At 35.0% G+C, this 27418-nt stretch overlaps 2 protein-coding genes across 2 annotated transcripts; both read right to left on the bottom strand.

Moving 5' to 3' along the window:
* Positions 1 to 1148: 1148 nt before the first annotated feature.
* On the bottom strand, positions 1149 to 2359 carry LOC115439760 (BUB3-interacting and GLEBS motif-containing protein ZNF207). Its single transcript, XM_030163743.2, has one exon. It carries the CDS (start codon positions 2323 to 2325, stop codon positions 1552 to 1554), a length of 774 nt encoding a protein of 257 aa, XP_030019603.1. The 5' UTR covers positions 2326 to 2359; the 3' UTR covers positions 1149 to 1551.
* A 102-nt stretch (positions 2360 to 2461) lies between these two features.
* LOC115439759 lies at positions 2462 to 27418 on the bottom strand. The gene is made up of 10 exons (XM_030163742.2): positions 27278 to 27418; positions 21241 to 21527; positions 13400 to 13602; positions 12517 to 12644; positions 11751 to 12001; positions 7784 to 7954; positions 7014 to 7146; positions 6455 to 6658; positions 4261 to 4399; positions 2462 to 3433 (listed from the first exon to the last, which is right to left on the bottom strand). The coding sequence occupies exons 2-10, from the start codon at positions 21483 to 21485 to the stop codon at positions 3297 to 3299; spliced, it is 1611 nt and encodes a 536-aa protein (XP_030019602.2). The 5' UTR covers positions 21486 to 21527; positions 27278 to 27418; the 3' UTR covers positions 2462 to 3296.

Consider the following 27418-nt stretch of genomic DNA (forward strand, 5'->3'; position numbering starts at 1 on the left):
TTGACGAGGTTAAATAGAGCTATTAGCGATCTCACGTACCTAAATACCTGTTGATATTACAACACATTTCATGCGTTTCAGTATTCCCTATCACATAGGTACAGGGTTTAAAATTGCATGATTTATTCTTAATTGCAGTTTCTATCGCACTGGACGCCGCACAACGAGAGTCAATTGGTGGGGTGATGTCATTTTTATATGGTACGGTTTTCATAATAATCAAATTTAATCGGGGAATACGGGGAATTAAAATCTGTCACGAAGATTATTAACAGTGGTAGGTATCTTTATTGTTAATCAATCAAGTTATATCACTACAATTGGCATGTTTCGGAAATCATGAAATATATTAATGACGAGTAGGCCATGCATGGGTAAACTCTACAATATATTTTTTAAATAGTTTCTTGAACAGAAACTCGAAAAATAATAACTGGCCACTTATAAATCATGAAAAAAAATACCAACATTTCAATTCTAAATTCAAAAATAGAATAAACGGAATCTTCGAACCGTTGCAAATACAAAATGGCCTCAGCTTATCACCTGTTATCGGTGCGTACGTGAGCACAATAAGTAGGGCGAATGATTCCTTTGTTATTGAAGCCTTATCTATTTTTGCAACAGCGCAATACGATATGATATTACATTCTTCAAAAAAATAATTTGGATAGAAGACTCTTTATTAAATAGATCTCCAACGTCATATACTAAGTGCTGACATACTTTTAAGATTAAAAGTTGAGTAAATTGTTTATGATTTTTATAAAGTAAACTTCTAAATTGAGTTTTCTTTGTGGTATAAGAAATACCATTTAAGTTATATGCGATTTATCGTCTTTTAGACATTCCCGCTATAAGTAACTGTTTTGACTTTGATCTTTAAAAATGTAAGTCTTGTATTAATTCTTTAGCTAAAAGTATAATACGTAATATCTTTTATTTTGTTCGTGCACCACGTCAAAGCAGCTGAACTGATTTTGATGCAGTTACTTATATCTACTGCGAAATTGGATAAATTTGTAGGTCCTATATAACCTCTATAGATTTATTAGCTTTTAATTCTTAATGAGTTATAGACAGTATTTTCAATCCTACTTACTACAAAGTTGTGAACGTATAAGTAAATATTAAATGAACAACAAAAATCGAATGAACACAGACTGTGGCATCTAATTGTTAAGTAAAAATAAATGTTAAATCCGGTTTAATAGAATATCTTTATGAGAAATAATTCAATCTAGTTATGTTGCAATAAAAAATAAGTATGCGATACAAAACTTTGTTTATTCAATTATACATAAACTAATCTTGAAGTATTCAGCGATATCTTATCAAACAAAAAGATAAGGGAAGAATGAGAGCCAAAGTATATACATTACACACAATCTAAATACAATAGGTACCTATTTTTACAAAAATATCGTACACAAATACAAATTTTCTTTACAAATTTTCTATCACAAATGCACTGCATTTAAACACATTTCTATATGCGTTTGAAAAAATTATACTAAATCTTTAGTCCGTTGAAAACTGTTCGTCATCACTTTAACTGGAACGGCAAAGCACGTCGTACATTTTGTGGGCCACTTCAGCGCCACCGAACCCGATGTAGCACGAGTGGTGGCTAGGGTGCACCTTCCCAGGAGTGACAGACAGCTGGTATCTAGCCCTGCCGACATAGAGTTCTTCACCAGACGCTGTCCTACCTCCCACGATAGCTCCAGGAGGAACGCTGCCGTTTGATGATGGAATCCAACGCAGAGTCTCAGGTTTTGCACACAAAACTTCAATATTCTGAACTGTGATCTCCTTTCCATCATACATAACCGAAGCAGAGTTGTGTCTCACGGATAACTTTCCAGGTATCAGATCTCCATTGTACCAAGCACGGATTACCCAAAGTGGGCTGCCGTCCCAGCCTTCGTGGCCACCTACAACAGCCCTGCCAGTTAGGGTACTCGCCATGGTAGACGTGGTGGGTACCCAGTCGTGCTCACCAGCAGTTTCGGCCACACTCACTCCTCCATCCGTGTGCGTAGTCTCTCCGTGGTAGATGTAGTTTGTGATGTACGTCGGTTGGCTCTCCACAGTTGGTTGTGGTGGTTGTGGGATTGGCACAGGAATCATGACCGTCCCATAGTACGGCATGGCGGGAGGCGCCGTTACCTGACCACCATCTGGGGGAGGCGGATAATGTGGGTGGTGCGGAGGAGGATAATGAGGTGGGTGGTGCGGGTTGTGCGGCGGATGCGGATGGTGCGGCGGATGAGGCCACGTCGGAGGATAGTACGGAGGCGGACCACCAGGATACTGACTCATGTTGCTCACTATTTTTGCGATACTGACAGGTTTTTCATTTGGTACTTTATATATCCCACAACTCTCTATATCTTATCATTAAGATAAGTGCTATCAATGGCTGACTCATTGACTCACTCGTCAATAATAGACGCAATCGATGTGAAAAATCCTTTATTCAAATACAATAAATAAACCTTAATATAAATATGATTTTATTGTATTTTGTACAGTGTATTTATTTACTTTGCAAATATTTAACTGAAATACAGGTGAAGTTCTTAGTAATAGCTTATTGTGTTATCGACTATGTACTAGAAATGATCTACACAAGAAATAATGTCGATATGAGCGTATCAAGAACATTGAGTCATATATTATTACTCAGCTTTCTTTTATTACTTGTCCTTCCAGAAGTAGTCATGACACTTAACAATTATTAGTGACGTCAACCAATAGCATTACCCTTTTATTCGTAAACTACTTGTGTCTAGAAGTTTCTAGACCCAATACAAACTTTTTCGATTTAGACAAAAATTTGTAACTATGTAGAATCTCGTCATAATCCGCAATTAAATATAATCTACGTTTTCTACTTAAATATCGAGAGATACTTCGAAAGTCTAACCCGATGGGAAATGGACCTGCTGTTAAGTAAGAGGTCGACAGCTCGATTCCAATGAGATTTTTTTTATTTCTTATTGGTATTGGGGATCCGAAAGTCCCTTTTAGTTGCTCACACTCACAAGGTAAGACTTGTTCTAAGTGGACAGGATTGTTTTTAAATGTTGGCTATGCGTAGATTTCTGTATGTGTGGTGTTACAATTAATAAGCACAAGTTATAAACTCTGATTTCCATCACATCAAGGTGTATGAAAAAATACAATGTTTACATTGAAAATAGGTATAAAATTTTACACAAAAATATATCATAAATATCTACCGATAATATTCTTAGATTAAGACCCGATTTAGAATGTTCTAGAAGTAATCACGTAATGACGATGGCTCTGAAGACGCACCGATTGCCATCCATCAGGGCTGGCCACACGAACGACTTGATGAGGTCGGAGCGACGGTCGCGAGGGTCCGACGAGAATCGCACATGCTTCTCTGGGTTCATCACCACTGGAATAAATGATAGAAAATGTAAGTCAAATGTTAGATAATGTTCTGTGGCATGTCGAAACATGAATACATATTATAATGGTGTAAACACATACTATAGTGAATAAACTGCCTCAGCGGCGTATTCGCCTCAATACATGAGGGTGATGTACAACCACCAATCTGAGGTACAGGGTTCAAATCCGGGGTCGGGCAAAAGTAATATAGGGATTTGCTCCTCAATATCAGTCTGGAATTTGAAATTTATTCAGGTTCGCCCTCTCGTGGGACTTAAAGTACATGGCAAGTGACAACTGCTTTCCTCTCTGAGAACAAAGGCGTGATGTACATGTGTGCGTATAACTCACACATTTCGCCAAATTATTATAATCGATGACGATCCTATTGCATGTCACTATTTCAGGCATAATTTTAATATATATTTTTTTATTGCTTTGAATGACGAGACAAACTTGCCATTCGCCTGATGGTACACAATATGACCGCTCGTAAACAGTAGAATCACCATCTTGAATTACAAAATATTCTTTGGTATTTCACTGCGCTCGCCATCCTGAGACATGAAATAATAATTTCCCCAAATTAATGGCTTAATTAAGTGAACCTAATGAACGATAAGAGACTTATCACGGAAAACATCATTATTATCATCATAATAATTATCTTGCCGATACCAGTCTTCTATGTAGTATTTTGCCGAATGACTTTGATTTTTCGGTCACCTCAGATCCTGTGTAATATCAACACCCTTTTAGCTTTTCTAAGCTGACAGTAGGTACCCCTAATTAATCAATATAACCACCTATTTAATAAAGCCATGGTGGTACCTGGTGTAAAATCAGTGTCGATCCTGAGTGGTGGCGCGCGGAGGCTGAGCGCCCAGGCTGCGCGACACGCCGCCGCCGCCAGCGCGTGCAGGGCCCCGCACGAGTTCAGGCACGGGTACTCGCGCAGTGTACTTGTTACCTTCAAGAGTTAATTAATGATAAAGATAAAGATAAAGATATATTTATTTGCAAACATGGGTGAAACAGATGATCATACATTAAATTATTTAGAGCAACCATATTTAACCAGTAGTTGGTATGCAAAATTAAATTGTTGAATTTAAATACTATGTCACAATTATTACATAAAAAGAATAGAAAAATTAAAAACATAAAATAGTAAAAATAAAAAAATGTCAAGTAACAGTATGCTAATGGGTCAATATTTAAATTAAGATTTTAAAGAAAATTATTATATTATGTCATTTTAGGTAATTATATAATATTATTTATGCTCCAGTAAAAACTCTGTTAAATTATAATACACCTTATCTACTAAAAAATTTCTTAACTGTTTCTTGAATATTGATATGTTCAAGTCTTTTAATGCCTTAGGCAGCTTATTATATATGACTGGTGCCATACAGACGACACTATTACTCGTCAAGGCGGTCTTAGCACTATGTAAGCGTAGTCTGCTATTGTCACGTCTATTCCTAGGAACAGTATCAGCTAGTCGTTTGAAACGGCCGGGGTTAGATTTCACAAATACAGCTATTTCTAATATATAAATACTAGGCAATGTCAATATTTTGTATTGTTTAAAATATGGCTTGCAACTGTCATTAACTTTTAATCGGAACATAGATCTTATGCATTGTTTTGGGCTTTAAAGGCTATTTCTTTATTGGTAGAGTTACCCCAAAATATAACGCCGTATCGTAAATGAGATTCGACTATCCCATAGTAAGCGGTGAGAATTGCATCTGTATTAACTGTTGACGACAAAATATATAGAGCATATGCAGACTTACTTATTTTTTTACAGAGATTCTCTATATGTGCCTTCCAGCATAGTTTTTTATCAATTTCCAGTCCTAGAAATTTTGTGCTATCGACTCCTTCAATATTGTCATTATTGTAACGGATGTGTAAGTTATTATTATCTGGCATGCGTTGATTAAAATGTATGATTTTTGTTTTACTTAAATTAATTTTCAAGTTATTGTCTATCAACCACTTAATAACTGATATTAATGAATTGTTAATTTCATTTAAATATGTGTCTACATGTTTACATGGTATTGTCATAGTGCTATCGTCGGCAAAAAGAGTCAAGGGATAATCTATGGATTTAGGTAGATCATTAATATATAATATAAATAATAATGGGCCCAGAACGCTTCCCTGTGGTACTCCGTACATAACTTTACGTTCCAATGACCTGAATGTTTGTTCGGTTTTACTCTCAACGTTGATTCTGTTGATTTCAGTTATTTGTTTTCTATTATACAAATATGATTTAATGAGGCTATGTACATTACCCCCTGATACCGTAAGCTTCCAATTTGTCTAAAGAGTATCGTAGTGGACATAATCAAAAGCCTGAGTCATATCGCAAAATATAGCACAAACAGGTGTTCTTTTATCCATATTAATTATAATATTGTGTAAGAAGTCATATATTGCCATATTTATTGTTCTATGTTGTCTAAATCCCTTTTGTTCGTCACACAGTATATTATTATGTTCTATATATTTATATAATTCTTTATAGATGTATTTTTCAAAAATTTTAGATATTACAGGAATAAGTGATATAGGTCTGTAATATTCTAATAACTCTATTTTCTTAAATAGTGGTTTTATTATAGATGTTTTTAAAGCATCAGGATATATTCCGGCACAAATACTAAGATTAATGATATGACTTATGTGGCCACATATCTCATTAGCCGTCGCTTTTAAAATCTTTGTTGAGATACCATCATAGCCTACGCATGAGCAGGCTATAAGCTACATTCCAGTTTAACGCCATCTAGTGGCGATTCGAAGCACCATTTTACAAAATATTGACAACGCCATCTAGTACAAATATGTTGAGCCAAAACAATAGAAAATCAGCAAACAATAGTCAAATGTATCATTGATAAGTGAACTACATTTTGATACATTGCTTTACTGGTAGATGGCGGTAACTAACAGAATGGGGTTTAGGTCTAAAAAAATCTGATCGTTGTATGCTTTTACCAACCTGGTTAATAACTGTCCGTTCAGCCTCTCCTAGCGGGAAACTGTGCGCTGTGTGCAGCATAACACGTGTAGCGGCTGTCACCAACCTAGCAACGCTTGCAGCGCTTGCCTCGCTGGAGCCCAACTCGTCATCATTGGCTCCAAGGAGGGCCTTTACTTCATTTAAGCGGCGATCACGTAGACTGATAGCCGCTCGAAACGAAAGCTGGAAGGAAACCAGATGTTATTGAAGCGTATTGGCATCACGGAAAAAGAGGATAAGTTATAATTAGGAAGCCATCTTAGTGTCCTTGTCTTTGCAAAAATGATAATATCAGACAGCTTATTATTATAGATAAACAAAAAATTACCTCTGGTTATCACTATAGTAATGTAAAATATTCTATTATGATCTACTGCTATACGGGCCCGGAGTCTAGTGCAGTGGTCGCCGTGAACTGATTTCATATGTACTTGTATCTTGTTTAACCAATAAAAAAAAACTTTAGTAGGTACTATAGGTCCTACACGCCGATCTCGATCATTACAAAGATACTCAATAATGCCATTTCTTTACTTACAACAGCCACAGAGAACACGATCTTGTACTTGAGATGCGGCGTCTGCCGAAGTGGTTCCAGCGCTGACAGCGCCGGCAGCGTCTCGTCAGCGGCGCGCGCCCACACCGCTGCGTACTGCGACACCAGCTTACTCCTGCAATACACCAAAATTAGAACTACTTGACGGTTTTTAACTGCAATATTACATTTCTCATTAAATTATTCAAATGATATGAATATCTTTCTTTTTCTCGTTATCTGTTTCTCTTTCTCGTTTTTATATCCATCCGTCTGGAAACCATTGCATGAAGCGATAAAACCGCCATTTGTACATGTGCCTTTTGTCTATCTTTTCTTCTTTGTATTATTTTTTCTGTTTGATACAATAAAGAGTATAAATAAATGAATAAATCTGTTATCGAACGTGGTCGAAAAACACTTGTTTTATATTGCAAGGAATGACTAGCCGAACATGCCGTCCGCCTAATGATTTGCCATACGACCACCCATATACAGAATCAACAACATGCAGAACTTTAAATTAAAAATCATTTCATTCGTCATAAAAAATTATGAATGAAAAATTACGCTGACTACGTTTTCCTTCGAATTGACACACAATACATTTACACTATTGCTTCAAGATGCCCATCATCAGTAAGGTCTATAATAACATCTGTCTTTCAGCCATACTGCTACACAAGCTAAGCAGTACCTACAGCAGCCCAATTGAACTTCTTATAACATTGACAGCATAGCTTCTAGTTATTACTAAAATTATAAAAATTTACCTGTCTGGATCTTGCTGTGAATCATCGCTGTCAGAATGGTATCCGTCAGAGGCGGAATCAGTGGGTGAACGAGGAGCCACTGACCCTCCGCCGACACTATCGCCTTCGGACATCTGACTGAGTACCGCTGCGCAACCTCGAGAGTAGCTCATGAGAACGCCAGCCACCGGCCTAGAACAATCAAAAGACTGTAAATACATCACAATCAATTCGTCTGTAGATGTAGCTTTTTTTTTCAGGATGAAAAGTATAACAGAACGTCTTGCTGGGATGAAACTTGCCAATGTTTATAATAAAAGCTTTAGAAACTGTATCATTAACAGAGTCGCAAACCACCTCTAAATCCAAAATATTAAATAACATGTTATCACCATTCATATATCTAACAGTAAAACGACCATCATTTGTGAGGTCGTAACCCCCGCACCCACGCCCAAATACCAGCCTGTTCATACGTTATTTAATACATGATGCAATGTTTGGGTGAAAGCAGGCTCTCACGTCTCCGATGATTGGTTGCATAATATTTGTTGTTGGGAGAAATCACGTAAATTACTCCTCAATTATGTTTTCATTAATTTGTTATACGAGTAAGTTATGTAATTATATGTATAATGGTAAATAATGAAACGAATTAAGGAGATACTGGACTTAGCACTTATCAGATCTGCAAATTTTTTGCTGTTTCTTATCAATTTATTTCTTTAATTACCATATTTATATGTTAAACATGAAGAAATAATAATATTGAAAATGCTAATACTCTATGTGTTCATAATGCTAATTTGAAATGAGGGAAAATAATATTGTAATCTGCAGATTCTTGTATTTCAGTTCTTAACTGGCATCAAGCATAAGGTACTTCAATTTTAAATGTCAACGATTTTTAAACCCAATATTTTTTATGATGCAGCCAAAATTGAAGGTTTGGTATCTGTGCTATCGATGGAATTATAATTCCCAATAAGATAGCAAACTATTTATTATCTTTTACATATATTATGATCACATTTCCATTTTAAAGTCTAGACAACATCAGAATAACAACAAAAGCTTCTCAGTGAGATCCTCCTTACGTAATTATAGTGAATGAGAAAACATCTAAAGGTAAGAAAGAAATACACAAGTAATGCAAGTAATTGATGGATGCCTCGGAAGCAGACGATAATCAATAACATATACCTCGCATTGTTATAGTGCAAGTAGACGTTAAGCAATAGTTAAAGAAAAAAAATCGTGAGAAAGGAACATTAGATTTAGATACGACGAGTTTGTTCTGCCTTTCTTTATAATTTGGTTTTCAGGCACCGCACAGTCGTTATCAACTGTTTCAACTTTAGCAATGTTGTTGAAGCAACTGTCAACTAATCTACTGTTGCTTAATACTTTATTTGAAGAAAGTATTATTTTCCATTATGATATACTACTTGCAACCGCTGTGTTGTGTCGAATTTAATACAACAATTTCCATAATCTGATTTATGTCTGATTTTTTTTACATATCCACCTACGTTTGATAAAGAAACTCTTATTTATGAGGATATTTTTTGCACTTTTAGCTTCACTGGTCTAAGCTGTACCTTACTTGTCAATCAACACCTATTAAGGTCATAAATGGACAAAGATAGAATCGTATTCATTTACAACTGTCTAAAAGATTGTAACTTTTCTGAGTGTTTAAAAAAGAAGGACTTTCCCCCAGATGAATTCTAAGTCCGTGCCTAAGTAATTTACGGTTTATGTGAAGGTTCGGGAAGTTAGCAAGAGTTCAACAATAGCGAAAGATTTATTGCGTTGCCTTATTGCTCATTGTTAGGTTAACAGTGGAAAGTTTGCTTTTGGCACTTTTACAGATTTCGCCATACGATATTTAGTTTCTATAAGAACTGCGGTGGCTGGACTTTAATTTTTTCTAGATAAAACAAATCTCAATCAATGACACTATAGTAGCATTAATATTTGCTTTTAATGTTTACCCTTTGAGATAGATCTAAGACTATTTCACACAGGTTATAATTAATGTTAGTAACTTTGGGTCAGCCTAAGACCTTGATATGAATATCATAAGAACATACTCCAATGCCAATGACTAATTACTGAATATCTCATCACAAAAGCTACGCATTGCGCACTTAACAAACATAGCCATACTATCAAAGAGTAGCATCGGCGTTTACACACAAACCAACAATAACAATAATTAAAATTCCTCACATAGAATTGAATGAGCCATGATGAAACTGCTCCCATACAACAAAGAGCAATAATGTGATTCCCATGAGCATTTCTCTCAGTACAGCGCAGAGGAAAGCCGTTGTGCAAGCTTCTTGAAAAAAATAATAACTGTCTACCATTGTTACGAGGGTTTGTGATCTAATTAGATGTGGGAAGGTTGAAGGGACTTTTCTTATAATGAAAGAACATTAATGAACTATTCCTGATGAAATTAATGCGCGCTTTAATTCGTAAAAGCGTAACGCTTAGAAGGTAATACAAAAGACATGAAATAAGAATATACAAGAATCTAAAAAAAAATAACTATGATCGTAAATGATAATTCAGTTATACACGGTTATATAGAAATCGGCGTAAATAGAATATAGCTTATTTAATATATACATAACTTATAGCGAAATTTGCTGATTTCCGAGAAGACTGAAGAAACAGGAGTCACGTAGGTATGTATAATTTGAACAAAATCATTAGCGGACAAAAAAATAGTGATGTGTAATTCGCATTGATAAAATCAAGGATTGCTTCTCTATAAAACTAAGTTGGAGCGAACATAAAATTCATATCCACATTTGGTTATCTTTATAAATTTTTCGGTAGGAAAAAATATCCTAACCACAGACCAGGCCAAGGTTCAATTCCGGCTGTTTTGTGATGAAAAATGATCGCAATTTCCTCTTCCTTAAGATAGTATCGCCATATCCCGTACTTCGGGAAACGTTTCTACGCTTATTACTTTAATTTTTTCTTTGTTATGATTTCTTTGAAGGTGACCGAAAACCAAGGTGCGAGTGGCCTCGATGACTCATTTAGGGTACTTGTAGTACCACGAAATACGCAAAATGATTATGTATTTGAAGGATTACTTATCGATACTTTTTAAAAATATATATTTGTCTTATAAGTGATGACCTAGTCAGTTTCTGGATGCGCGAGGTCAGTGGCTATTTTCGAAGTTCGGATAATTAGATATTTATTAAAATATGTAAAAATTGTTTAAGTTGACCTTAGGGCATAAATAGATCTGAATGAAACTATCCAGATATGCGACTCCCAGCAATTATTCGAATAAGCAATTTTGAAAATGAATGTATTACATTTCTCCGTTTTCTATGGAGTTATGGGACTAAAAAACCCGTTCGTAAACCGTTAATGCACGCTGCACCGCTTCCTACCCCTCGGGGATACCGGCATGATGGTATTTATTTCATGTGAATGTAATTATAACAGTATTCATATTTTCCATTAATTTCATCATGCGTTAAACCGAAGCACTTAAACCATTTAAATGAATACGAATCAAATCGAGCCCAAGTTTATTTATTACGACGAAACGTAATTAAAAACTAGTTTATAGTTTGGTCAAAATATACAAACGGATAGAAACTGCGTATCCTATCGTTTTCAACGGGTCATGACTCATTCGGTCTAATATCCTGTCTAGTTTCTTCTACTTATTTATGCTATTCGGATATTAAACGTTCTATTATTAATACCTAGTTATTTATCGGCAAAATTAATCACTATTTTTCTGAGATATATTTGTCTTTAAAACCTTTGTTACCTATTTACTTTCATGTATACTATTTCTTCAATGATCCTTACAGGAGGTAATTATGCTAGTAGGTACAACTTAAAGAAGAGATGACAAATCAATCTAAGTATCGTAAACTTCACGACTGTCCACGCAATAAAAGCCATCACACAAAGCTGTACAAGAAATTTAATAACTCACCTGGTATCATTCAAATCCAGGGTAGGGTCACTCCTCTTAATCTGCCCAATGCAAGCCAGGACAGCTTTATCACTCTCGACCCTGGCTGCTAAGGAAGAGACCAGAGTCGGTAATTGCCGTAGAGCTGGCTTATCAACAATGGTCAGCAAGGACTTGTTGTCTATCAGCCGCCGCTCCACGTCTGCGTGGGAGAGGGCCAGGAGACGCTGGTGTGATGAGGACGCTGGGTCCTGGTTCACTGTGACCGAAGACTGGGGAGGGGGAAACAATTTTAAACTTTATATTACAACTTACTTGTACGTGAAAGAAATGTGATCAAATCAACACGATGCTGATGAACTAATATAGCGTTGATTAAGTCATACGTATTTAAATTGGAACCTTACGAATTGTAGGATATATAGACATTAAATGTGGACCACATAAACATTAGTCTTTTGTAAATCTATCCATCGCTACGCTAATTTTTATCACACATATTACATTCCAATCCGCCTAAAATCATAATTTTACGTGACCAATCCTCAAGACTTTTGTTCAAAGATATTTTAATTTCTTAAAAGCGAACACAGTAGAGCTATGTTACATCGAGAAATGATTTAGTGTCGGTAATCAGTCCTCCGTTAACCTAAGTTAAATTACAAATATCTAACATACTTCTTCAAAAGAATTTTAAATACTATTAGACATTTGCTATTTAAAAAGAGATCTGGTTAAAATTAATCAACTAAACAATCGAATTAATTTATAGAACTGAGATCCATACCAGTTCCTCCAGCTTATGTAGTGCCTGCTTGTAGACCTCCACGTGTCTCTGAAGCTCATTCTTCATGGCCACGTGCAGGGAAATGAGCGTTCCTGACACATCAGCAGTGAGACCGTGGGTGCCAAGACCTGATTACAATAGTTACATCAGTAAACAGGAAAAACAATAGGATTATAAAACTTATTCTAAATATTATTACTACCTTCCTAATACCAAGTTAGTTTGTTCCTATTTTAGAAATGTCTTGAAAATTATTTGCATAAATATTTCATTGACCGTAAATTCTCCTAAGCATTTTTATAACTATCACAACAAAAGGAAGATAGCAAAATTTTATTCGCAAAAATATTTTCATGCGTTCAATTGAGCAAGCAATAGCTAGCAAATACGTTTGCATAACAAACATCTACCTAAAATTTCCACATAACAACAAGGTTTCGATTGAAATCAAAATCGAATTACAAAGTGAACCTCAATGTAATCGCTACTATTTGGACGCAGGAAATGAGAGCAATTAAAGTAACGCTGCGTAAAGAGCGCCTGCTTATCTCGCGAGGAAATTCGAGATTAACTCGCTTCCTCCCAACGTTTTGCAGGTGTTCGATTTTAGATAGAAATAAAACATTTTATTTAAAAACTGTTCATAGACGAGTGGCCTTAATGATATGCCGCGTCTTTTAAATTGATAGTTGTCTGTCAATTATTGATTCATTAACTACAAAATTAAACATAATATATTTAAGTGTTGTTAAAATTCATATACAATTCAATTGGCCAAGTTAACGGACCATATATCATCCAGAAATGCAATAAAATTTAAGCCACATCTTTTTGAGCCTATTCATAATGTCTTTGAAATACCTAGAACTTTAATCCAACATACCCTGAACAGCAGCATCCAGCTGCCGCCTCCTGGCATCGATAGCGTCTCTTGTATCAGGAGTGTAATGCACGAGGGCGCAGGACAGCCTCGCGGTCCTGGCTCGAACTCCGGAACCCTGGTCAGCTCCCAGCAGCCCCACCAGTCTCCACGCCACCGCCTCGCATTGTATCTCCGGCCGGGGAGACACTTCCAGCGATATTAACCTGAACGAGAAAATATTTTAGTAAGGATTTGAGGTACTGATGTTAATGGGGTTCACAGGTGTTGATCTGTTTATAATAATGTTTATTAATTGCGACAAAAATAATCCATTAATAAGGACAATTTTGACCAAAAATCCCTGCTTTACTTTTCAGATTTTATTTACTTTTTGTAGTTTTGTGCGAATACAGCGAAGGTGTAAGTATAGGTATTATTGACTGAAAGTGTGATATTGCTACTGCGACGATTTCCTGGTAGTAGTGGCATCAGGGCGTGTGAAATTAAAATTACTTTTTATTGATATTCATTTTATTCGAAACTTACACTTTTTTGTTTTACATCTATTTTCAAGAATTGGTAAAAAGTATGTGGTTTCATTTAGTAAAGCAGTGTCAAAATGACCCCTTAAATCAAATCAAATTGATAAATCTTTTATCGGGTACAACATATTATAACAAAGACAAATTAAGTTCATGCTATGGATGTACTCTACGAAATTTTATATGAAAACTACTATTTTTGCATAAGGAATTGCCTCGTCGTTCGGCGCGGGCGCAAGCATCCTGCTTTGTGTGTTCATCGAATGATAATAATCATAAAGGATGACCTACATTTAACAAATTTAAATTATATTGAAATTCCCTACTATTATAACAAAGCGTAAATTCCTTTGCCATATCGCAGTACAAAATGTTGTGAAAACAATGGAATCCTGCGATTGCACAACGTTCATAAAAGTGGTATTCGCCGAAATCACACAGTTGTAATTAATATATATTTTTATTGCACAATTGAGTTGCGTTGCGAATCTTTAATGTTTTGCAATTTAACTTAGTAATTCTGTGTGCGAGAATCATTTGGAAAATTTGGCAAAGGTATATTATTTTTTCTTCTCGGCCTTATGCCAGCTATAAACAATCAAGGGAAGGGTGATCGAAACTATAATTACTGACCAACGGGAGAGGCGCGACGTACTAAATAATTAGTCTTTTTCGATTGAATCATTTGAAAATACATAACTTATATTGGTAAACAACATGGTTTGGAATCTTTGTTTTTAAGCATAAATTGAAAATACATAACGTATAGCTCTGAAAGAAACATCACGGCTTGGTAACTTAATTTTACTAAGAAAATACGTATTTGCTTTAGACAATCTTTCTAGTACACAACGATATAAATAATCATAAATGTATAACAAGCATATAAACGAAAACATTCATACTTAATTTTTTATTTACTTATCAATTTTATGTACCATGAAGGCTACTGTACCTATATCATCTATACTATTATATAAAGCTGAAGAGTTTGTTTCTTTGTTTCTTTGTTTGTTTGTTTGTTTGTTTGAACGCGCTAATCTCAGGAACTACCGGTCCAAATTGAAAAATTATTTTTGCGTTGGATAGCCCTATGTTCGTGGAGTGCTATAAGCTATATATCATCACGCTATACCCAATAGGAGCGGAGCAGTAATGCCTAATCTCAGGAACTACCGGTCCGAACTAAAAAATTCTTTTTGCGTTGGATAGCCCTTTGTTCGTGAAGTGCTATAGGTTATATATCATCACGCTATACCCAATAGGAGCGGAGCAGTAATGGCTAATCTCAGGAACTACCGGTCCAAACTGAAAAAATCTTTTTGCGTTGGATAGCCTTTTGTTCGTGGAGTGCTATAGGCTATATATCATCACGCTATACCCAATAGGAGCGGAGCAATAATGAAACATGATGCAAAAACGGGGACAATTTATTAGTTTTGAGAGCTTCTGTTGCGTGCGCTGCGTAAACGGTTAATGTTATGCAACAATAATGTATGACGGGATTGTTCCTCTTAAAAAGTTCTACAAAGATATATCAGCAAACAAAGTCCCCGCTGCATCGGTCTGCCCGAACGTGTTAAACTCAAAAACTACCCAACGTATTAGGATAAAATTTGGTATGGAGACGGTTTGAGACCCTGGGAAGAACATAGGCTCCCGGGAAAATATATAGCGTGACTTTTATAACGGAAAACTTTAACCCGAAAAACTTTATAACGCGGGCGGAGCCGCGGGCAAAAGCTAGTTCATAAATATAAAGAGTGAGTAAGGAAAATAAGAAACGCAGTCATGTAGCGATGAACAAACATAACGGCACTTAACAGAGACTGAACATCTGTCGGGAACTATCAAACTTCCCACATTACAGTTTCCGTGCGAAGTCACATTAATATATTGCTTTTTCTCGGTTTTGAGCGGTTTGGGTTTAACGATATTAATAATTCATAATATCAAGTGGCTATTGCCGACTTCTTTCCCGTAGTCAGGCTTTATTGAAACATACGAATGGTTTACTAAATCTGGCAATAAAAGAAACTCATTTATCATACCCGTTGTAATTACATTAATGAGAACCATAATACTACTCAGTAACAGATTACTGCGTACATATAAAAATTAATTCCTATTTTCCTTAGATAACTTGAAAACAACTTAACCGATTTCATTCATCTTATTTTTTAGTTTTCTAATACTTTGTAGAAGGTTCTTACGGAAATAAATATTAAGAAAATTGCCCAATACATTTTAAAATTTAAGCAAACTTAACGACAATTTAATCTACGCGCCTTCAACAAATGGCGCGTTAGATGAATTTAAATTTTGAAATATCACTTTTGTTCCTAAAATATTTTTAGGTAGAAACTAAAAGAAACTCCACAATTAAAATTGTGTTTTTATAGTTAAGACAATTCGTCTTTTGGGTCAGCTAGTCATTAATATTTGACAGTACAATCTTCTTCTCCAATGTCAAACATGGTTATTAAAACAGACACGCGATGAAAACCGAATAATTGCTAAATTGGGCACATAACCGCAGGGTCACCGGTTGCGACAGCACGTTACACGGTAACTTTACGCCGCCAATTAAAGCAAACAATATTATTTAAACACGGACTATAATATAGTTTGAATATTTTAATCGCCCTTATAACTATACACTAGTTTTTGCCTGCTTCTCCGCCCGCGTGAAAATTTTTAGTTACTTTAGGATTATTTTTTTCTCAATCACAAGTAGCCTATAGCCTTCAAGAGTAATGTAGCTTCGTATTAGTGAAAAAAAATTGAAATTAGAGCGTTCAAACAAAAGAACTCTTCAGCTTTATACAGGTGTCCCAAAAATAGTGTCAAGCGAAGATCCAGAGATAGAGCATCCCTTTTAGGTATTTGAATCACCCCCATGTATGTTCCGCAATTCTTAATAATTTTCGAGCTATGAATATGTTTCTGAATTTTTGAGAATTTTCGATTTGAATAATTAAATGTTTTTTTTCTTTAAAAGTAGAAAACTTCTTCGAGATTTTTTTATTGCAACTAAATTTGTATTAGTTGTACTTTATTTGTCAGTTTTTTGTTTATTTATATCTCAGTTTTTTATTATTACCTTGTTTTTCTTAATGACAAGATCTGAATAGGGATACATGAATATGATGCTAATTTTACTTAAATCACTTGCTATGCAAATATAAAATATAACAAAATTTTAAGAACACGTAAGCCAATAAGTGCATTATACCTTGATTACACCATGTGACCCAGATGATTAATATTAATGTATAACCACCATTTCCATAAACCCATACCACTATACTATAGTGACGGAAAGAAACACAAAATCAAATCCTATATGATAAAATGTTTTCGTTAAAATAATCCATCGAAGTAGTAGAGGCGGCTCTTCTTCATACTAATAAAAAAAGGCCCATTGCAATAAACGTGTATTTTTTACATTAATTTACTGATAACGCCTTCGGAGAACATATTGGGCGAAGTCCCTTTCTCTGATACAAAAAAGTTGATATCCAGACAAGGGTACAACGACCGGTCTGTTCACTTTCACCTGCCATTACTCAAACTTCACCAAAACGCACCCGAACTGTACGCAATTACCTGCATCGACATTCACTTTATAGAATGTACCGAAATTAATCGTTTAGTGATCTTTGCTTTTAGATACATTATCACAAGATGGGATTACGTTAATATTTTAAACTTCCAGCACATCAATCTTGTTTCAATTTTATTTCACCTCTTTTTTACTTTACTTCTGTTCTTTTTAATTTGGAAGGGTGAAAAGATTTTGTAGGTTTCCAGAAATTTCATTGACTGAATAAAAAATGGACATTAAACTATTTCACGGATTTTGACGCGGTTTTTTATATTATAATTTTGTTCCGCGGTTTCGATGACACTGCAGCCTCCATGGTCGCGAGGGATATCATTATTCCAATGTCTCACATTCACGTAAACTAAATAAGTCATTATGAATAAGAAAACATTAGGTGTTTTCCGTAAGATAATTGTGGCGAATCACTCATACAAATATAGGAGTGTACTAGTTATAGCGTGACTGTACCACATATTATAACTTCACCGTCATATGTCATTAATGTATTTCATATTCTTTAGATATTTTCAATAAAAAGTCTAAATACAACAAAAAATATATTATTATTAAAGTACACATTTGTGATTTTTTCTTTATCATGTGCTGTAAGACCTTTTTATCGAATTTCATCCTTGGTCAACGGGAAGTACTCAATAGGTTTAGACCCCCTTGCGAAATCCCAAACAAGCGAAAATATGCGACATAATTGGTCATATCTTGTCGCGTTGATGTACAAGTTTGATTTTCTCACAGCTGAAAGAGTCCGTAGTCCCGAGTTTTGATATAAATTTCAACTTAATAGCTCTACGCTGTCCTGACAAAAGGGTTTTAAAAGACAGTTGGACAACTAGGTGATCCTAAAAGGGTTCCCACCTTTCGAATTATGGAACCCTAAACGGCATAAAAAGGTTCTGCAAGATAGACATTACAGATTAATTGATACTAATAGAATGCCTATCAATACGGGAGATTGTGCAAGTGTTTAGCAAGTCAATAAAGCAATCCGCGGCCATCAGAGCGAGTCGTGCCTCTTGTCTGTCGATCTTCGCGCTTTCCACCTAACAATGTGATACGGGTTACTTATCGTATCTTTACACTCTATTACACACATCATGTATTGGTAATTGAAACAACTGGTATATTTAAAACTAAAATATCTTTAATACCAAACGAATCTCATAATAGTTTATTAATTTAGTGACAAATAAAAAACATGACAACCCATTATAAAAAGAGAACATTAAAAAGAAAAGTACCAATAAACCTACTTACTTAAAATAATAAAACATTACAAAAACAACCATCGTATCTGCAATGTGTCTAAGTATTAAGACCTAATTTATAATGCGGAAGAGTTTGTTTGTTTGAACGCACTAATCTCAAGAACTACTAAACTGATTTAGAAAATATTTTACTAATAGGAAGTTACATTTCTCCTGAATGCTATAGACTTTTTATCCCCGAAAACTTTCCCGCGGGCTGAGCAGTAGGCAATTAGGGATAAACACGTTAGATTTTAACAAATTGTGCCCTTAAACTAAGTGAGACGATAATACTAGTAATGCATATTGGCCGTTGTAAAAATATTGCTGTCATATAATTAACTCTACAGAGGAACTGTTAACGCCTCGCACCCAGCAAAACTGCGCGCTAACTATATTTTTAGATTACAAAGTGTATCATTTACTATAACCCTTACATGGCTCCCTAACAGACTCAAAGTCTCTCTATACATAAAGAAGTTATTCATTTAAATGCTTCAATATTTACAGCGATCATAACTCACGTCATGGGAAAATATAAAGACATAAAATCTTCATACACATAAATAAAAATTACTAATCTGTTCTGCCTAATAACTATATCAAGAAGCGAGGTTAAAATCATGAGATTTTCTACGCTAGTCTATCGAAGGAAAGCAAGGGCGGAATTACAACGATGTATATTTTATTTTGAGTGAAGAGAAGATATTAAATATACAATCAAAGCGGGTGATAATGGAGAAATAGAGATAGTTGTAAACAGGAATTCAGCTAATATTTATCAAATAGTAAGAATAACCTGGCAGAATATCGTAGTTAGTAGATACCAAACGCATCGTTAAAACCTAAGAGGCTCAACGATTCGCATACAAAGTTCATTAGCTTTATTCTGCTGATATCGTTGGGTTGACGAACAATATTAATGTATGGATGCCTATGAAGTGAAATATAACTTATTTGCTATCGAGTAAAATAAAAATATTTAGCGGGCTGCCATAATTGATCAGGGTGCAGTCTCAAAAACAAAGATTAAAATGTTTAGCAATTGATGTGATTACGTAATAATCCTCAGAACAACCTTGTTACAATATTTATAGGGTTGAAAGGAGAAAGTAACAGGTTAAATTCCTATGAACTAGAATTTTATCACTTTCTTCCCATCTTTCGCTTGTTAACCAATTTACACGTACACTTACGTAGATCTTAAAGACAATCGATTAAGGCTTAAATTGCTGTGTTTCGTAATAGTTTGCTTTTTGTTATACAATATATTGTAAACTAGAAAATGGGCTTACGGTATTTGTTAAAGCATTTTAAACTCTATCTCTATTACTATAATTATAAATAAATTCTTGTGAATCTGTGCGAATTCGTTTTCATGTCAACTCTATCAGATTGGTAATGTAAAATTATGAAAAATCAAAACTTGGAACGTTTGTTTCATTCATTTTAAAAGATGCAATAGAACTTTAATTTTATTATCATTATTCGAAATATATGTATACAACAATCTTATAATTTTTATATTTCTCTTATTGCAATTTTTTGGAAATACAAAATAATCTTGACAGAATTATTCAATACGCTATCAATAATTATATTTTAGGTGCAAGTTAAATATTTTAATTCTATTTACTTCTGAATTGGAGCATTACTTTTTTTCACAGGCACATACTTGACTTTAAACCTTGGTAATCCCAAAATAGACTAAAACTCTTGAACCTACAAGTTCTCGAACAGAAGTCACCGACCATTGACCTCGAAGGCGCAACGAAGCGTACCATAATAATATAAACAAATAATTACGGAAGACAGCTCGAGAATCATTGTAATCACTTATTACGTTTTTTGTTCCTATACTACTGCTTTGATGATTCAATGCGGTCAATGTTAATGACCGAACGAAGACCGTCGCGTACATCTTATGTCATGACTCATGAAAGGTAAAGTTGATGTAAGTGCGAATGATGTTACAACTGCTATTGTGTTTTTCGCCTTTCTTTTATTTAATAATCTAACTAACTTTTGATCGCCCTTCGACCCCCGTGAGTTTTTTCATGCTATACAATTATGGTCCTTATTCTTTATGACAGTGTAAACTTATAATACGGCTGCATTACGTTATCTTCGTGAAATTAGCGAGGAATGTTATTCTGTATCTCAATTTCTATTGTCTTAAACGCGGTGCGTTACGTGCTTATTACCACCTTTCAAAATAACATATGACATAGAGATTAAGGCCCCTGTATATCTAAATCTATTCATAGGTTTGGTGTATAATAATAAAAAAAAACACATATCACAATAAAATACAAATAATGCGTGTGCTCATTATTGCAATTGTTGGCTAAGATGCAATTAATTACAACAGGTACTGTGATCAATTTCATACCCAATTAACATGAATGGTAATAAAAAAAAAACAATTTGAAATAAGCTGTTAAACCTCACCTGTTCAATAAAGTTTCAATAAGATGGGCGGAATGCGGCAACGCTTCCACCAGTAAATCGACAGGTAATTCAGACGCAACGCTCTGCAGCACCGCTGGGCCGAGCCGGGACAGTATCGCCGCAGCCTCCCTGAACTGGCGACCTTCAGCCAATAGCAGCACTCGTCGCAACGCGAGACGAGGAGAGGTGTATGTGTTCTTCTCCCTCTCTCTCTCGCGACGAAAACGTTCGCGACTTTCATTCATTTTCGAGTTTTTGTAGTACTAGCCCATGATTTCTATTTTTATCTGGAACAAAAAATTATTGATGTTTTCAGTCGAAGTTTACATTAAAAAATATATCTACAGAAAATTGGTTCATTAAGTAACGTTATGCTAAACATAGTTCGAAATTGGCCAATAATATGAGAATATACCTTTTATGTACGACATGTTCCGTAAGAAGTTATACCACAATAATATATTATACTTATATTTACACAAACATAGATCAGATCACAAGATTTTATATCGGTCGTTGCGGATATCGCGCGCACAATTAGAGCAAGACAGTTTGTCGTCTGGTTTTGCACCTCGGTCACTATAATACGCAATATAAACAATAATTAAAATTACTACAATAAGTTTTATAAAATACCCAGCAAAACACTACCATATTATGAACAGCAGTTTGACGTAATTAATCTAAAATATTTTTAAATAATGTTTCGGATTTTATCGCGATTTTGTTTAATATTACTCCCAGCATTTAGAGGATTTTTAGCTCTTATGGCCAGGGTAAACTGGAATATCGATCAGTTGTTAAAGATCCGAGCTATACAGAAATCAACGCAAATTTAGTAAACATATAAAATTTAAGTAATCTTAAGAAACCATTATACTTTGCAGTACCAAAAAATTACTAAAGCTCGAAATTTTCCACAAGCTGACCAAACTTTGTTCATAATTTTGTAACTTTTCTCACATTGTTTTACGTAATGAAAAAGAACTAAGACTTGTACACACCCATAAAACTCTCATTCTAGAGTCGCTAATAAAACCTACATTTGAAGTGAATCAACATACATTCCTTCACTTTCGATGGATATAATATAAATTCAATATACTAGAACCGGTCATGAGACTCATTGGTCTACATATTAACGAGCCCACAACTTAATTACATGGTTGTCACTTTCTATATGACATAGTACATTATTTTAGCAATATTTCTGGATTTTGTATGCTGCGTTGTTGGAATAAAATGCATGCGGATTTCTTTGCCGTATTGGGATACTGTTTGTCAATAACCAAATTCTCGTATTATGTATTCTATGAAAAAAAAAATCTTATGGTGACAATTTTATTGTAAATTAGCGTATATATTATATAACGATTGTGCTCCTACTACAAAAAACCAAATCATTCTGTATAAAAACGAAGGCAGTGCCATCCATTTATAAATCATAATAAAATTGCAATTATTTGATACCACCACTGGGGGGTGAGTGGAACGGTTATGTTGGTTAAAGTCTTACGAACCATGTCGACACTCGGGAGTATAGCATCATCCGACTGAGCATTGGACCGAGTCCCTAACCCCTGTATACCACCGGCATACCAAACAAAACGGCGGTGGCCTTCTTCGACGCATACGAGACGGCTCCGTCCCGTATTAGGGACGGTATCCCCATCCCCAAGTATATTGCATAGCGGAAAATTGTACAAACAAAAATTATAAAGAGCTCGCTACATTTCACAAATGCATTACAACTGTTCATCTGTATATTTTTACGGGAAAAGTACACTTCAAGTGTCTATTGACATAACTGCAGACTACGTAAACTAGTTATTTTTATACTTTATAAGTAAGTACTAAAATATCAAAATATACCAATAATAAATAATTGAACCCAGAACCTTCTCCTTTCCATTCCTTATCCGCTGCCACTTAACCATCAGGACAACTGCTCACCAATTACTATAAATAAATATACAACTAAAGAATTTGTTTGTATGAACACGTTAATCTCAGCAACTACAATTTTTTTTTTACTTATAGAAAACCACATTACTCCTGAGTGCTATACTACTTTTTATCACGGGAAAATATTTATCGCGGAAAAACTATCACGCGGGCGAAGCAGCAGGCAAAAGCTAGTATAAATATAAACGCCGATCATACTTATCCACTAAATCCCATTCTCTACATTACTATAACAAGTGTCCGTTAACCACACGTGGCAGACGTGAGACGCGTATAACGGGACGACGCAATGAATTCTAGTCATCGTGACAATGACAATACAAAATGTATACACATTGGTCCACTAATCCACAAAATAGACGTGAATTGATGTCTTCCTAGCTGATTTGGACCTTGACTGTAAGATTGGACAACTTTATCTATGACTGGGTACTTGGTAAATGACTTTCAGGTATGTTGAATTAATTGACGTAAATTAAATGGTTCGGGCATTGAACATAAATGTAATTTATTTTTTCGTTTTTGTCGAGAGATATACAGTTATGTAAAGAACACGTTATGGATTACATGTGTGCGTAATAATTACGTGTTATATATAGGCTCACTTATTATAGATACATACGTTTTATGTTCACGTTTGGCATATCTATATCTATATTATTATATAAAGCTGAAGAATTTGTTTATTTGTATGGACTAATCTCAGGAACTACCGGTTTGAATTGAAAAATGAGATTAGTGTTGGATAGTCCATTTATTGAGGTAGACTATGTTACATCACACTATGACCAATAGGAGCGAAGCATCAATGAAAAATGTTGCAAAAATGGAGAAATTTTATTCCGTTTAAAAGCTTCCGTTGCGTGCGCTGCGTAAACGATTAAAGTTACGCAACGTTCTTGTATGAAAAATTATACCTTCAAAAAAATATATTATAAAACAAAGTCCCCCGCTGCATTTGCCCGTATGAACGCTACAAAATCAAAAACTAACCTACTGATTGCGATAAAATTTGGTATGGGGATAATTTGTGTAGGCCATAGACTATTTTTATCTGGGAAAACTATTTCACGCGGGCGAAGACGCGAGCAAAAGCTAGTGAATAATATAATGTGTTGCTCCCATCGTTACTCGTTGAAGTATACACCATGATTATACTTCACCAGCAATCATTATGCAGTATTAGCTAAATTGTTAAAGAACAAAATATCCAACTACGCTGCAGGCATTAATACTACTTCTTCACGAAGATCGTTATTATGTTTATACCACTAACCCTGCAACAAGTTCGTATAACCGTGTAGACGTGAATATAAACGTCTAACTACTGCCCTACTGATTATGTAGATATAGGCGTTAATTTGCCTAAATATTTGGGTGACGGGTTTTACGAATACAAATGTGTTTATATCGAATTATGTTAAATCTATGGCGGTGTGCTTCGTTTGTTCTAAAATTCATATAAAGAATACTAAAAGGCCGTCCTATTTATTTCCACTGTTTATTTTATTGTTTTTAGATAATAAATAATTACTAAGGATTATTGAGAAGACGTGAAGAATCTTGTGGTTGCGTGTATTTGGTGAGAAGATGTCGTAAATAGATCGATTTGATAATTAGATGTGTTATATTTTACCACGCGCGAAGTTTTCAAACTCCAAATGTACAGCATTCATAAAAATTTTAAACGGAAGACAATAATCCGCCTTCAAAAAGGACGATAACGATTTCAAACAGCAAAACCCACATAAATAGCTAAACAAATTCACAACTTCAAATCGCCACAAGGAAAATTTAATTGTAACGTCTTTTGCTATATTTGTAGAGTAAAGTAAACCCGCTTGAATTTATATTTGTGAAGGAAAAAAAGTTTGTAAAAATTCAAAAATGTATACACGATCTGAAGTTTTGAACTAGTTCAGCTACTTATGTGTCTGTACGACCAAAGAAATAAAATAAATTAATTTATTTGAACCTGTAAAATATTATATTTTTTATATTCCGTCAATATTAACTCTAAAACCAGAGCGGAAACCAGTTCTCACTAGCAAAAGAATGGGCAACAACTCTGGTGTTGCTCTTTTCAAAATCAGTTTAAGGTATAGACAGAACAAAATACCAAGAAAAAAAATTCAATTAGTTTCTTTATTGTTATTTAAAGCAGTTTATTCAAGTATAATCAAAAGCGTGTAAGATTCATCATCAACCACAATATCTATTGCGTATTTTACTGCATCTATAAAAAACAATGCACATTCACATCAATGATTCGAATTAACCCTTCGCACAAAGCCATCAGAAGATATGTACCGTCCACCTGTCTAGCAAGTTTATACTCGTTCGTGAATTTCTCCTTATGTTCGTGGAATGATGCGGGCGAGTTTTCTCGCGTCGCTTATAGAAAGCGGGTATTTCTAGACATCTAGGGAACGTTCTAGGAAATGATTTTCATTTACGTCAACTACCTTTATGGGAAATATTGTGAAAACTAACACGATAGATTTCGCAGACCGGTACGGGTGGAGAAACGTGAAACTGCGGTTGGTAAACACTCGTTCCTGGACTTAATGTAACTACACTAGTATCTTGTATCCATTTGTAAACATTAAGATGTAACACCTAGCCGTTGGGTAGATCAAGTCCCCACTGGATTGCCTGTTCCAACTGCCTCAAAAGAAAAAGAAATATGGCCATTCAGGGACATGACCTTACATTATGAAAAACGCGACCAAAAAGAAGATATGAGCTCTCCGGTAAATAAAACTTGTTAAGCCTGACTCAGCTCAGGTCCTCAGTGCTCAGGTCTCGGGTTCGATCCTCAGGTCAGGCAAAGTGATATTGGGATTTAGTATTCAGTATCAGCCCGGAGTCTGGAATTTTGGTGTACCAATTTGTGCCCTATATGGCGATAGGCTCGCCACCTATCACTTCACGGGATTGAATACACGTGGTGGAAAGTGATAGTATGGTAATAATATGGTACTATCTGATAATATGGTAATATTAGACTTGTATTATGTACTATACTGCTGCAGGGCACGGACTTCTACTATTAAGAAAAATTAGGTTTTTGTTCATCACGCGGGCCTAATACAGATTGACAGAATTAACATACCCTCAATATTCTTATAGACAACTTTTCAGATAGGTATGCGTTTCCATACATAACTCTACAAACGTAAGAGGTGTGTGCCCTCTGATTTTAAACCTGCGTTCGTGTCGGCAGTCCGTTCCGTTCCCAACTAAGCTAACGCCGCTAAAATTTCACATATTATTCATCCTCGATATTACATGACTGACATGAAGTGAATCAATTCAGTATAAAAATTGTTGATGAAGCTGATTTATGTATGAACATAAATATATAACTACATATTAGAAATCTACCTTCAATCAATTCACTAATATCAACCTAATTTATCACAAATATGCAAAATAATTGCACAATATTATAAACACCACCATAACTGCGGCACGGCGGCTTATTCATGCTGCCAGAATTGTTGTTGACCATCAGCGAATGTTTCACCAACCCTCAATCAGTAAATCGATGGATAAGTTATTATAAATAAAAATAGAGGAAAAAGCATGATGATATATGTGTATATCAACTTGTTAAAAAAAATGTATGTGATACTGCGTTACACCACCCTTTATAAAATCCATACAGGCAAAGTTCAAGGAAACCCATCAAACTTAGCCGACCTAGAAACGTAGAACAAAAATTAAGAAGAAACAAAGGGATAAAATTTATTTTGGCTACATTAATCTTTGCCGATCTTTAGGAAGGTAGAACAAAAATTGAGAAGAGGCTTTCCTCCAATGTCACTGACCGTGATAAACGCACCACAAAACTGTTGTTTAACACCAGTATTGTTTCAAACAATGGTAACAACCCAGTTGAACCAGCAAATTCAGTTGCAGACAAAACGATCTGCACGGCAACTTTACCTTACATACGTGTGTATTATTATGTATAGGCTTAAAAACATATAATTCTGATATATTCAATTTTTCTAGAAGAAAAAAGAAACAAATTCAAAATCAATATTGAAACACCATTGCAACTTACCAAAAACAAAATAATCCGAACAATAAAACACCACACACAAACACAGTCTTGTTCACTACACAACACGTGTTGTCACGGTTACGAAGCGCTCTGAGCGGAGCGAGCGGTAAGCGTTATGAGCGGTGAGCGCGTGCAGCATCA

Source organism: Manduca sexta, chromosome 18 (assembly GCF_014839805.1).
Source record: "Manduca sexta isolate Smith_Timp_Sample1 chromosome 18, JHU_Msex_v1.0, whole genome shotgun sequence".
In the NCBI taxonomy this organism is placed as follows: domain Eukaryota; kingdom Metazoa; phylum Arthropoda; class Insecta; order Lepidoptera; family Sphingidae; genus Manduca; species Manduca sexta.

Excerpts from the sequence above, each read along its gene's own strand:
- LOC115439760 (XM_030163743.2), bottom strand. The coding sequence starts at position 2,325 with ATGAGTCAGTATCCTGGTGGTCCGCCTCCGTACTATCCTCCGACGTGG.
- LOC115439759 (XM_030163742.2), bottom strand. The coding sequence starts at position 21,485 with ATGAATGAAAGTCGCGAACGTTTTCGTCGCGAGAGAGAGAGGGAGAAG. Across the intron at positions 7,955-11,750 it reads CTGGATTTGAATGATACCAG|GCCGGTGGCTGGCGTTCTCA; the intron begins GTGAGTTATTAA and ends TGATTGTTCTAG. Across the intron at positions 7,147-7,783 it reads TCACAGCAAGATCCAGACAG|GAGTAAGCTGGTGTCGCAGT; the intron begins GTAAATTTTTAT and ends GGTGTATTGCAG.